The sequence below is a fragment of the Phaseolus vulgaris genome, chromosome 4 (assembly GCF_000499845.2).
Source record: "Phaseolus vulgaris cultivar G19833 chromosome 4, P. vulgaris v2.0, whole genome shotgun sequence".
Taxonomy (NCBI): domain Eukaryota; kingdom Viridiplantae; phylum Streptophyta; class Magnoliopsida; order Fabales; family Fabaceae; genus Phaseolus; species Phaseolus vulgaris.
This window is the reverse complement of record NC_023756.2, coordinates 5,273,165-5,287,047: the sequence shown is the minus strand read 5'-3', so window position 1 is coordinate 5,287,047 and position 13,883 is coordinate 5,273,165. Positions and strand designations below refer to the sequence as shown.

The 13,883-nt window shown below is 30.4% G+C and overlaps 2 protein-coding genes across 3 annotated transcripts; both read right to left on the bottom strand.

The window, feature by feature from the left end:
* Positions 1–446: 446 nt before the first annotated feature.
* LOC137837048 (ribosomal RNA-processing protein 8) lies at positions 447–2,832 on the bottom strand. The gene is made up of 9 exons (XM_068645903.1): positions 2,607–2,832; positions 2,459–2,520; positions 2,273–2,324; positions 1,515–1,629; positions 1,325–1,419; positions 1,073–1,179; positions 872–986; positions 758–802; positions 447–646 (listed from the first exon to the last, which is right to left on the bottom strand). The coding sequence occupies exons 1-9, from the start codon at positions 2,727–2,729 to the stop codon at positions 575–577; spliced, it is 786 nt and encodes a 261-aa protein (XP_068502004.1). The 5' UTR covers positions 2,730–2,832; the 3' UTR covers positions 447–574.
* Positions 2,833–7,545: 4,713 nt separating this feature from the next.
* LOC137837037 (uncharacterized) lies at positions 7,546–12,382 on the bottom strand. Of its 2 annotated transcripts, none has more exons than XR_011085357.1 (6): positions 11,793–12,382; positions 11,147–11,183; positions 9,398–9,634; positions 9,058–9,306; positions 8,018–8,466; positions 7,546–7,923 (listed from the first exon to the last, which is right to left on the bottom strand). XR_011085357.1 is itself a non-coding variant. In XM_068645862.1 (6 exons), the coding sequence occupies exons 1-6, from the start codon at positions 12,089–12,091 to the stop codon at positions 7,851–7,853; spliced, it is 1,143 nt and encodes a 380-aa protein (XP_068501963.1). In that variant the 5' UTR covers positions 12,092–12,382; the 3' UTR covers positions 7,546–7,850. The 2 variants fall into 2 exon arrangements, 1 of the variants encoding a protein (XP_068501963.1); XM_068645862.1 differs by having other exon boundaries at positions 9,259–9,306.
* Between the last annotated feature and the right edge of the window lie 1,501 nt (positions 12,383–13,883).

Genomic DNA, 13,883 nt, shown 5'->3' with positions numbered 1-13,883 from the left:
AAAGTTATTATTATTAAGCTAAATGTACTTCTATTATTCAATTTGTCATGTCAATATTAAAGGTAAAAATATTGATAAATATTATTACTAAATATTTTTTTTTATTATTATTATTAAATTATATTTTATACGTTTCTCACAAATAATTTTTTTATTGAGTTAAATTAAATTACTTTACTAAGTGTTACTTTTAGCCCTATATCATGTAAAATGGTTTGTTATGAATATTATAACTAAGCCTTTTCATACTAAAATTTGCTTTTTTAAATTATAGTTTTGCTTAATTTTAAATATTCCTTTCCCTGCTCACACCTAAATATATATTTTTATGTAAGAAATAACCATTTTAAATAACAATTTGATACTAAACACAACAATATATACAAACTATATTCATTGTTAACAAATAATTAATTTATACATTTATACAAACACAAGTTAAAAAATTGTAAAAATAATTGTTTATTACGTTTTAATTTATATAGTATTCTAACGTTAAAAAAAGATGAACCATTTAACTGATCCAGGTAACACTTGAGTACATCAGAGAAAAGGAAAAAAAATTATTGAAGTATCATCGACGCTTATACAAACAAGGTTTAAGTGATGGCCATTCAATCTCCTTCCTATTAGGAATTTGCTTTTCCTACACACATAACAGTGAGCTGAATCAGTTCGAGGATTACATGCTGCAAATATATATAACAGAAGAGAGAAAAAAACAATGAAATCATATTCAGTGCAATTTTCTGCATACCTTTTTTGTAAAGTAGAACAAAATAAACATTTTATTTGAGAAGTCCTGCATAGCAAATACCAGTTAGCACAACTCAAATCCAAGTTAATTGTAAGGAAATGAACATATCCACACCTTCTTTACAGAGTTGAAACCAAGCTCAGAAATGGCATTTGAAAACTTTTCAGGGTCTGCTCCTCCAGTATTTGGATCAAACCTACTCTTTACTTCTGCTATCAAAAGCCAGCCACTGTTAAAAAAACTACACAAGTCAGATCCTCAGTGGAGAAGCAATGTCCACCAAGAGAAGTTAAGATCAGACAAAAGAAAACAAACCCTGGTTTTAACACCCTATTTGATTCTTCAATGTAAGTTTGATAGTTGGTTCCCATCAATGAAAGACAGAAGACCGCAACATTAACAGATTTGGAGACAAGGGGAGTCTGCCAATATTTCACAGAAGCACTAGTAAGTAATCTGGTTATAACCATAAAGTATTCAAATAAATGCTTAGAGACAGTTCTACTTCACATATTTTGAAACTCACAAAATATGCAAACCTGAAGCCTTACAAGAAGGAAAACATACATTTGCCATGTCACAAGCAATTACATTTGGATCATTGGAGACAAGATCCAGAGAGAAGACTTTATTCTTCACACTTTTAGCAATGAGTGCATCCCCTAGAACAGAAACATGACGGTACTAAATATGAGCAAAAGAACTTAGGCATTTGGTAAAAGTTAAAATTTGCAATAAGATCAGAGTAACTTCTCACCACAACCAAAATCAGCAATAACAAAAGAAGGGCTCTGTTTTTTCAGCCACTTGATAATTACATTAACCGGCTGTTCAGGCCAGTTGGACATCTGAGATTGGTATCCTGCATGATACTAGCCAGATAAATGAAAGACAAATTGAGACAGACAATAAGAATGGACTGTATAAAAAACATTAAAATCCATGCCAGAAAAATTGAAGCAAGTTTCAAGGATAAGACTAACAAAGAAGAGGTTATGCAGTTCAATCACTAGTCTAGCAAGACAAAACAAATCTGACCCAAAAAATTAATTCATCTGTGAATTTCAAATCCAGTTTAATGAAACTTCAACCAAAACCCCTCCCTTCTTTCACTCTACACAAACCTCTTTTAATTTATATAATAAAAAGCAAATCATACTGCTCCCAGTAACAGAAACCTCTCCTTATTCTCAAGAACTACAAGGACTGTGCTAGGCCAATGTAATGTAATCGGTCAAAGTTTGAATAAACCTCAAGGAAAGTGAGTTTAATTAGCCCTTTATATCAATAACAACATACATTTTTGCACTTTAAACAACAAATACAGGTCATTATATTTTTGGAGTCTAAAATTGTCACAACCTTTCAGTTTAATGTTCTTCCATTGATCGAACTACATTATCCATTTTGAAGGCTAGGGCATGGCCTTAGATTCAACAAGGTGATACGTTCAATCAGACAAGAAATAGTGAGCTTTTTTTTTATCTAAAGAAGGTAAACTAAAACAGCCCTTACCATGTTAAATAGCGATGGTTCTTCCTGGAAATAATCTAGAGCCTCCTTCCCACTGAAAAGACATGACACAACACAACAAACAACATATGACAAATAATCTAAATTTCAGGGTTCACAAAAGCATTGAAAATGCAGAAATCAAAGAAGAAAATAAAACCGGCGTACAAACAACAGAAAAGAACATACGTGCAAGTGTAGAGCTTCTCGTTAATCATCCTGAAGTGCCCACCAGACAACCTCGCTCTCATCTGCGACAAAGAACCCATTCTCATCAAACCCAGAAAAAAAAACACAAATTTATCAAATAAAAGGTTGTGTTTTGGTTATGCAGTACCTTTTCCAAAAAGGTGGAGGATTCCTTCGACTTTGTGCGCTTAGCAGAAGGAGAAGGAATAGTCTGCTTCTCCTCCTTACCCTTTTGGCTTCCGCGTCTCTTTCGTTTCTTACTTTCACCCATTGTTGAGATTTTGATTTAGCTCTGCAAATTCTTCTTCTCTGCCCTTTGCTAGGGTTCTTCTATTGAAAACAAAAACCTATTATGTTTTATTAAAATAAATGTCGCTTTGCTTATCATTATCATATTTGTTCTTTTTCCACTTAATTTTATCAATGGATAGAAGTATATATTTATCACACAAAAAATGGTCTCATGCATCATTTTCAAATTTATTTATTCTATCTATATCTTAACATTCTTTTAATTCTGAAAATATAACTATAATGAAAAACATTTATAATAAATGTATGCCTAATTAAGTTAATCAGTTGAATTTTTTAAATAATAAACAGATATTGATTTTATGATTAAGACAATATTTATATCACAATTTTATAACAGTTTATTGTAATAAAACTAAAATCAGGTTAAACATTAATTGATTAAATAAATCTTTAAAATCTATCTTTATTCATATATTTTTAAGTAAAATTACCATATTTTAAAAATAAAATATATTCATATATTCTAATTAAATTCTTTTATACAACTGAAAGGAAAAAATAGAATAAAGAGAGACTAAAGAGCTAATGTGAGTGACTACACTTATTTCACTAAGCATAATGGAAGCTATGGTAGAAGGGTAATGTGACCATGAATGAATACATTCTTCATGATAAGAAGAAGCACACATATGGATGAAAGTTTCTAATTTTTTTATCAACCATTTCCAATGGCAACTTCGAATCAATTTCTGAATTCCATAAAATAAAGTGATAAGAAATCTATAGGTAGGTATATGTTTTACATAGTTTATTAGAAATTTTGTACCTTAATGTTAGGATCAAGTATTTTAAAAAAAATAGCTTGGTAACTATTTTTAGAATACATATATTGGAAGAACTTTTATTAGTTTTAAAAAAATAAAATTGTTTATTTGTAAAGTAGACAACACTTTTGATTGTAACTTTTAGAATTAAAATTTATTTTTTATTATATTTTCTTTCATTTGTAAAATTGGTATAAATATCAATTTTTGTTTGAGCTTAAATATTGTTCACGAAGAGAGTTATAATTAGTGAGGAGATCATCAAAAGAAATATCATTAAACGATAAACATGATGTATCATATGTAATATCAAGGTACAAATCAATTTTAGACGACGTCTTTTATTTGTTTGCCATAAGACAAATGTTGGCATATTCATTTGTGTGAGTCAAAGTTTTCCTACGTAGTCATTAGACTTTGCTTACTTGGCCCATGCTTTCTTCTTATCTAGAGACATTCATGTTTCATGTATCCAGGCTAATTGAATTTGAAGTAGAAAATGTCTTCTAACGAGTCTTCATCCTTTTGCCTATAAAAGTATTATTTTCTTTTAATAGGAAATATTTTGTTTCTTTGTTCCCTTCTTTTAAGCGATTGCTTAAACCTTTTGTATATGAGAGAGACTTTGTCAAATGTTGAATAATTTAACTCCTTTTCATATAAGTCCCTTGTTTTCCTTTCGATTGGTGATTGTATGTTTTGAGAAGGATTTTTCTTGTAGTCATTTCTCTATAATGGTCATAGTCTCCTTCTATTCTTTGTCTTGTATGTGGATTTCATGAACTCTCAAAATGCAAATAAGTTCGTCCTATTTAAGCTTCTTAAAGTATAGCCTCAACAATGGTTGTTGTCTTGTTCTCCTATAGTGACTCTTTTTGTCTTTTGCTTTCGGTCTTCACGGCATACAAGTGCAATGATATTTGATTGGTTCTTCCCTTCACCGAATGAGTTGGGTGAAACCTGAAAAGGCACTCTGATGATCAAGTTAGTCCAAGTACAATGTGCAGGTGAGTCGAGAGAAAAAATTACCTTAGTCGCTTGGCTTCTTATGATATTTATACCTTTTGGATGGGCTTTAGCTGTCATAGGTCTGCTCGTGGGTCCAAAAGAGGGTTCAATCGTGCCTTAATCACCATTTACAACTAAATTGACTTAATTATGGTTAACTGTAGGTTTACGGGATGTGTTTGGATTAAGAGAGTCATTTGACCATGTCGGTCTTCTCGGCTATCCGGTAGTACACAATTTCAGATTTATCTAAACCTTGAAATAGTTATGTCCAAGGGCTTCCAAACCATTTAGAAGAATCTAGATTCTTCTAAACATGTCATCCACACTTTCTTCTTCCTTCTTGGTGAAGGATTCATATTGTCGAGTCTTCATTTCCTTCATAGTTGACCACTAAGGACTCTCATATCTCCTTTGTAGTTTTCAATCTACACACTTTCTTGTATTCGTTTTTTGCAAAGCACACAAATAAGTGTATACTTATCTTTATTGTTAAGTTGCATCTTATTGTAGTCTTCTTCATCCCAATCCTCTTTTGAAGTTGTGATTTTTATATTTCCTTTTATAATGATCTACCACACCACAGTTGATATGTGAATCTTATGTACATTTCCATTCTATCTTTTCAATGTGGAAAGTCCTCTTCAAGGAATGTAGGAGGTATGGATAGTGAAGTTCCTTCTTTAATTAGTTGTGGTTTCATGATTACAAAAAGGATCTTTTTCCTCGACTCAACCTTTTTAGAGGTCGAGCTCTAATACCAAATGTGAAAAACAAGAAATAACACAAGAAGGAAGAGTTGAATTGTGTTTTGAAAATTTTACCATTTTTCGTTAATATCGTTTGTTAAAATGTTGTCAAGCGATAAACATATAAGTAGAAGATTTGAGAAATCTTGTAAGAATTAGTTTAAATTCTTCCTTCCTTCTTTTAGTCCGTTAAACAACAAAATAACTTATTCAATAAAGAAAGAAAAAAAGTTACTCAATATTTCTTAGAATCTGTTTTTTTAGTCTACACAAAAGATAATATCTTCTCACTAGATGTAGCTTGATCTCTTTTGAGCTTTTCATTTTCTAAAGTTAAAAATTTAAACTTTGTTTTAGTTTAAGATGTTTGTTAGAGATAGAGTTAAAACTAGTGAAGAGATCCTAATAAGACATATCATTTTGATGTCTTAGTACGCTAACTTAATGCATTTGTTATTAGGGCTCTTAAACCCTATTCTGAAACTAGATTCCTTCTTCTTCTCCTGCTCAGCTTCCACCATACTTATTTACAACATGTTAACATAAGAACAACGATGAAACAACATATTTGAATCCATAAAAGAGATACAAACTTTTGTAATTGTTTTTTATACGTTTTTCTTTTTCTTTGTCATCTAATTAATTTTTTTTTCATTGAATTTAAAAAATAAAATACACTTTTCAATCTCTATTCACGTTACACTTGTTGATGAGTAAAAATCTTCTTTTACTAAATATTTAGTACCCAAAATTTAGATTAACTTTTATTTTAGTTACCCAAATTTGCTACTGGTGTTTTTAGTCCTTCGTATTTTAAAATTGATATTTTAAGTCGATCAAATTTAGAGTGATTTTTTTAGTCCTCCAAATTATAAAGTTATACTTCTCAAATTTATGAGTGGCTTTTAGAGTTTTCTAATTTGAAAACAATTCATTTTAATTTTTAAAGTTAGTATTGTTGTTCACTTAGCTAAAACGTTTTTTTATTTGAAAAAGATTATTATAATCGTGTTCGAAATATCTTTATTACGTCTCTCTTTGAAAAATCATTTTTGTTTTTAATTTGAGGGAATACAACTTCAATTTTAATTTTCGTGGACTAAAAAAATCAAATTTAAAGTTTGAAGAACTAAGAAAATCATTTTTAAATTTGAGAGATTAAAATAAAATTTTACCTAAATTCAGTGAATTAAAAAAATATTTTAACCAACAAATGAAAAAGTGAATTTTCATGTTATTATTTTAGTTATATCTATCATTATTAATGTGGAAATGGTTAGTCTCACCAACAACAAGAGCAACACCTACAGTGCCAAGGGGCCAATGTGAGTATTTTAAGAAATTAAGAACTAAAAAAGATAATTTCTAATATGAATGACTAAAAGAAAAGGTGACCTAAATTTAAAGGCTAAAAGCATGTTTAAACCTAGATCAATTATTAATAAATTGAAAAAACACTTTGCACTATGATTGTAATTAAAAACATAAAAAACAGAGAAATAGAAGGCTATTCCAAAGTGCTCAAGCCAGGTTAATACAACAAGCTTTGTTGTACAAACTAACTTGTACCAATTGAAATAGACACAACTTTCGTTGTCCTTATCGCCAAAGGCAATGAAGAACAAGAACTTGTAGTTGTAGTTTATATGTCAGTGGTCACATCAGTACAAACACAATTTTACACCATCTGCTAGTTTTCTCAGTTCATTTATTGTTGAGTTGATATAATAAACGGGTCATCTTTGACTCTTGGCAATTGAGGATATCATAGATTTGTACTACACTGTGTGCATGGAAATATAGTGCTTCACCAAACCAAAATATCAACATCTTTGCACAAGTTCATAATATTAGATATTCTATAGAGGATAAAACACCATAGTGCTTGACCAGTGCAGGTTTCACCTGTTGAGAGGGTTCACATTTTTAATTTGTTGAATTTGCTGATAATATATATTGAAACATACTCCTTTCTTTCTGTTTTTGGCTCAAGAACATATTCCTTCTTTATGGCAACAAACATTAAGTCTACAACATAAGATTATAAATTTTTCTTTAACCAAAATTAACCCAATAAACGAAAAGCACCTGGGTAGAGGCAACCCCTTGCTATAAGATTTTGATCCCACATTCGGTTGGTCAGACAGCCAAAATCATCGTGGTAAACTACTAAGACTAGAATGTTTGGCAAAGCTCGTTTCAATTGAAAAAACAAAAAATGAACTTATGTAAAGCTAATTTAACCCAAGAATAGAATCAAACTCAATGCATATATGTTAGCATGACCACAAAGGTTAGATTATTAGCTTGAACTCGAAGGTGATTTTTGGGCTACATGATCTACTTGGTTAAATTACTTTCCTATCAATCAGACACAATGAAACATATACCTAACCCCAGACAACCCACCAACCAATCATATATATATTGGGAAAGAGAAAAAGTTAAAGGGTAGGCTACCTCTTTCCAAGGTAAGGGCACAAAGCCTTGGCAAAGGCAACCAATCAAATAATTAATGAGAAAAATACAAGCTCTGCATACGCTCCACCATCTTCTTTATGCATGAGTGGCTGTGGGCCTGAAACAATCGATGTTGCACAATCCAACAGATCTCACCATCTCCCCAAAGCTGCAACCACAAAACAGAAAAGTAAAAAAAAAAAAACATCATCACTGCATCAATTTAACTCGCTAAACTACATTGAACAAGGTTTGTATCTGACCGGTCAATACTATTTCTAGCTTTTTCAGGTATATCTGCTCCATGATATGCCTTCTCAGGGCGATCTATACTCTTCCTTGATTTATCTCTCCGGTCTATGCTGGCTCTTGACTTCTCTTTATGGTCTGTGACTGTGCTTGCACCAGGCTTTTCTTTGTGATCAATACTCCTCAAATTCTCCCTAAGATCCATGCTCGGTCTGGATTTCTCCCGAAAATCTATGCTGTTCCTAGGTTTGTCCTGTGGATCAGGAATATGACCAGATCCAGTTTTTTGATGTAGTGACTTCTCGATGACTGTAACGAATTTCTTGAGGTGCTTTATATATTGAGGGTAAAGTTCCAAATCACAGTGATTTCCTCCTTTAATCCACAAGGGCTCATACTTTTGTTTACAATTTTCCCAAAGTTGCTTCCCATGGGAGCAATCCACTACATCATCAGCTGTTCCCTAAAATATAAAAGGCAATACAAAGAACCATCACACTCTATAAACACAAGTGAAGTTGAAACACAACCTTTAGTTGCATCTCACAATTCGTATGCACACTTACATAGTTGAGCAAGGAAAGAAACAATCTAACCCATAAATATGTTACCAAATATCTAAATAAATACTGACCATATGCACGCAATTGGTGTACTCACATCACAGTTGATCACTCAAAAGAACATTCTAACCCATAAATATTTCCAAAATATATAAATACAAAGACTGGCTGAAACGCTGACCAATAACATGATACCATCATACTAATTGGAGCATGAATTTCAAATACTTTGGCCTATTTGAGACAGACAAGTTAATTGTGGCTGGAAAATGCATATAGGAAGCTCAATCAGTGATCAGCAACAACAATGGTCAAGAATCAGCAATTGACCACCTAATTTATAATCAGAATATCTAAAATAACATTAGCAAGTTCATATGGTCCAATGAATTTATTAAGTGGGAATGATAAGAGCATGTACAGAAACCAAACCAAAATTATAAACACCAGCTACAAATATAAGTTAGGGAGAAGTAGGAGGAGAAAGTGACCTAGTGCACAAGGCTCCTTCATATTGGGGTCTGGGGAGAGTAGACGTAAGCAAAATACACACTGACCAAAGAAGTATTTAACAAGAAACTATAGAAAAGAAGTCATATAATTACTCCAATATTGCAGCATCTTCTATGCAATGGTATATCTACTTTCTAACTATAAATATAAGTACCGTCAGAAATGAGAAGAATACTCACGTGAATCACAAGAACGGGACAACTCACCAAGGGAATTTTATCGATGTTCTGCATCAAAAGCAGATCAATAATATTAAAATGGACGAAAATTGAACATTGTCGATTATGTCAAACCGATTAGCATTGAAATAGGTTAAACCTTATAAATGTCAAACCAGTATGTGCGCTTCACAGGATACATAACACGAAGACCAGATAAGATTGGACTGTGGAGAATCACTGCCCTAAGGTTTGGTAAACGAGAAGCCAAATCTATAGTTGGTCCACTACCAACAGATTGCCCATACAAAACAATATCTTCCTCTTTTGCACCATACTTCTCCTGCAGGCATTTATAAACAGCTTCTATATCTGCATAAGTGTTCTGCTCACTAGGCTGCCCAGAAGAAAAAGTATCAAATTGTTAACCCATGCTATGCTACCATGCAGGAACCAATCTCTCATTGATTTATATACCCAATTTCTTTCTTCATTTTTCCTCTTCTGTCATTATTAAATTTTTTCAGTCAAAAAACTTTATTAAATTTAAAACAAATTACTTATCTTTTTCCTAAGAGATTCTAAAATTATACTCTCCCTCCTTTTCCTTTAAATATACTGTCCCCCTAAGAGATGAATGAGTTACACTTTAATCCTTTTCAATACATACGAGCTTCTTAAAAGGAAGTGAATAATATTTCTCCTAATGACATTTGATCTTGTTTCAACTTTCAGTGCCATCAACAACTAGTTCTAAACACCATATTACTGATTTTACTATTTTAGAAGATATAATAAAGTTTTAAATACATTTAACATCGACTTTGAAATTTGTCTACAATCACAAAATTGATGGTAGCTGTTCAAGACTAATTATAATTAATCGAGTCAGGAATCAACATTAGGTGGGGAAATCTCTCTAAAACTTACTTACATTAAAATGAACTCAAATATTTGTATTTCATGAGAGCTGTGTATTCTAAAATATAACGGGAAGAGGATGTAATACAAACATCTTTAAGGGAGGGGAATACAGTTTCCGTTGAAGTTACTTAAGTAAAATCTGAGTAAAATTTTATTATTATAAAGATTTCATTAAACAGTCATGAAAATCTCTGTGTTAATACAATAATTTATTGCACTTATTTAAATTAAAGCTTACTATTAAATTAAAATGATAGTCAAAATAACGGTTAGTATTTGAAGTTTAAATGAAATAATGTGTTTGAATACCAGTTGACAGTTCCAAACCAACTTTAATCTTCCATCGCACGTTATGTCAAACATATTTGACATTTTTTTTTCTCCATCATATTAGAAACAAAAAGCAAAATTGACCCGAACTTTAATTTAATTAAACGCTACAATGAGTTACTTTCTCTTAACTCTCATTAAGTTCAACTCATGTCAAGTTCCTAACTATTATCCAACACACACTAAGGAGTATAGTATTTTTAAAATTCAGAAAATCTGCCTGAAAAAAATTCTTATATTATAAATAAATTATAAATAAAAATACACAACTTGGAAAGCAATACTCTCACTCTCAATGAGATATTTTCAATATTCTTTCTTTTGAATGCCAGCACCTAAACAAAAAAACTCTCAAACTAAATCATCTCAACCTAGTTTCCTTTTTCCCCCATACAAAACAGTTTTTCTTTTATTTTATTAATTAATATTAATGTATTTATATATTAATTTTTGAATTACATGTACCTAATTCTAAATTAAATTTCAATACTTTTTTACAGAAAAACTACCAACAGTTAAAATAACCTTATATCATAGTTTAAAAATTAAATTAGTTATTCTAAATATAAAATATTGTTTTATATATTTAAGAATAACTAATAGATTCTTACATATTAAACTTACTAATACAAATATATAATACAAGTATGCATACCTTCCCAGATGACTGTCCATATCCAGAATAGTCATAACTACAGAGAGGAAAACAACAGACATTTTTTCAGAAATTGCCATAGGCTTCCGGTTAGGTGCAGAAATAGAACAAACAAAACCCCATTTCAGCCACCTCTCTAAAAAGAGGAATGGGTGTAGTCTAAAATTCAATCCTTAAAGAAGAAAATCAGGTCCCCAAATACAATTAATCAAAGGTATAATTCGATCAACAAATGCTATTTCAGGAAACCATGTGACAATTTCAATTTTCCAAAAATTTAAGAAAACTATGCTATCTCTCTCACAATTCACGACCTAATTTTGCCATTTAAGAAATTATTCGGTCTTTTGCCAATATAGTGAAAGAGGAACAAATTTGACTTGAAACATGAAAAGTAGAAGTTCTTTCCCCCCAAAACTAGCTTCAGTTTCCTTAAAATTTCATTCAGAACCATGTGGATGAAAAAAACTTTAATTGTTTGCACTACGAAGTAATTAAGAAACAAATAAAAAGTCTAAAATGGTAAAGATAATCTAAATATGGAAGCAAAATTACATAAATAAGATAACAAATAACCAAAATTGCTTTATAACTGAATGAACAAATGGATAAAGGAAAAAAAAAATGAAAGGTTTGAGAAAATAACCCCATGAGGTTAACTCGGAGGTGGAGACTCAGTTCGCTGAACAACTCGTACATCTGACCCAGATCAGCGGCGTTACCGTGCGAGTAAAGCAAAGTCAACGACGCTGTCGGGTTCTTAATATACATCGCCACAACGCTGTTCCCTCTCTCCGTGCGCACCTTCAAAACGTCGACGTTTTCCCTCGTCGCCACCTCCACCATCTTCGCCCTCCCCTCCGCCTCCTCCGCCACCGTGTACGACGGCGGATCCGGCGGAAAGAACGCAAACTTGGCCGCCATGGACGACGTGACCGCTCCCATCGAAACACGGAGAAAAAAAAGGAAAGAAACAGAATATTTTAAAAATTAAAAAGTAAAATTAAAAATTAAACTTTAGGCTAATTTTGAAACACTGAAGCTGATTGTTGAGAATGAATTAATAATGGAAGGTTTTGGAGTGTGAGTGGAGGTGAGTGATTATATTCATGTGGTGGCCTAGGGAGTGTTTGGTTCCAGAGACAAACACAAAAGGAAAGTAGCGTTTTAACGTCTTATTTTAGGGTTTTTCTTTTTGGATAATCACTCACTTCTCTTCTTTTCCAAAGTCTATTCATTCTTTCTTAAAAGTATCAAAACTCAAAAACAATCTCAAATATTCATTTTCGAAATAAATCAATGTAAAAGACCTTATATATAAATTAACTTTTACTTGTAGAAAAAATTATCTTACTTTTCTTTTTTTCCTAAAAATACTTATAAGAATGTATTTAAGTATATGTTTAATGTTCACATTTGCATAACATATTTTTTGTAATACTCTAATTCTAAATTTAATCAATTTTCTCTAAAAAAAAAAACATTATAAGATTTGATAAAACATAAATATTTCATATAAAAGAATTAAGATATTGTTTCTAATTTAAAATTATAGATATTTAGATGTTCTTCTTATTTTAAAATTATATTCTTATGTTCAAGAAGTGTATAATTTATGTATAAAAATTTGACTATCCTGAAATGGTTCATATATATTTATTTATTTATTTATTTATTTTTATTGATTAAAAATAAATAAATATGAGAAACATATATTTCAAATCCCTAAACTAATTCTCAAATATATTTTTAATTTGTTAAGTTTAAATTTTAAAATTAAAATTGTAGATAAAATATTCTTCAAGAAATCAATTTTTATATATATATTTTTTGGATTTTGGTGTGAATGAGCTGTGTTGGGGAGCGTGGATTTTGAGAGGAGGGATTTCTGGCGCTGATAAAGAAGGTGGCACGTGCGAGAGGAGGGAATGATTGCGTGCAACGCGACTCATGGTCACAGTCTCTCTATGTTCGCCACGTGTCCATTTTTAAATTGGGTTGTTTTTGGAAGTTGAATCGAACAAAAGATTCTGCACCTTTTACTTAAATCATTACTACCTGATAACACATACCTTTAATTTTTACTTTTCTTATGTATAAATTAAAGATTTAAATAAGTAACTTAATTTCTCCCTTTTTAAAAAATTTATTTTTCAGTCCATATTAAAATTTGTATATTTTTTTTTCTTTAGGTTTATATTATATATATATATATATGTGTTTGTTTTTAGACCAACATTTTTTAAATTAAAAATAATAATTAGTTTTCCATAAATTAAAATAAATTTATGTGAGTTAAAATAAAAGTTTTAAAAAATTATATCAGATATTTTTTATATATTAACTTATATGTAAGTTAATTTAAACTTTTTTATTGTTCTTTTAAAAAATTCTGCGGAAGTTTATCCAATGAGACAAAATAAAGTTATACATATATAAATGTATACAATAGTTTTAATCTTTGTTTTTTTAATTTATAAAGATTAAAAAATAATAAATAATATATAAGAACTAGAAATTAATTCTTAGTATGGAAATTAAAAGACAAAATATATACAACTGTACAATCTTATGAGTAATTAAACTAAAATAAAATTAGTAATTATTTTGAAAAAAAAATAGTTATATACAATCTCTAAAGTGATGTTTTGACCATTATTCATTCAGGGGTTTCTGAGCATAGTTTTGATAAGATTATTATTATTTATACACAAAAATGTAAAATATAATGAAATGT

Bases quoted from the DNA above. Each gene is read 5' to 3' on its own strand.
- LOC137837048 (XM_068645903.1), bottom strand. From the start codon at position 2,729: ATGGGTGAAAGTAAGAAACGAAAGAGACGCGGAAGCCAAAAGGGTAAG. The intron at 2,521-2,606 runs GTACTGCATAAC...TCTTTGTCGCAG, and splicing joins CCTCCACCTTTTTGGAAAAG to ATGAGAGCGAGGTTGTCTGG. The intron at 803-871 runs GTGTGGATATGT...TTTGCTATGCAG, and splicing joins GTTTCAACTCTGTAAAGAAG to GACTTCTCAAATAAAATGTT.
- LOC137837037 (XM_068645862.1), bottom strand. From the start codon at position 12,091: ATGGGAGCGGTCACGTCGTCCATGGCGGCCAAGTTTGCGTTCTTTCCG. The intron at 9,635-11,146 runs GTATGCATACTT...TCTTCTGGGCAG, and splicing joins ATGGACAGTCATCTGGGAAG to CCTAGTGAGCAGAACACTTA. The intron at 8,467-9,258 runs GTGAGTATTCTT...TTTATATTTTAG, and splicing joins GTCCCGTTCTTGTGATTCAC to GGAACAGCTGATGATGTAGT.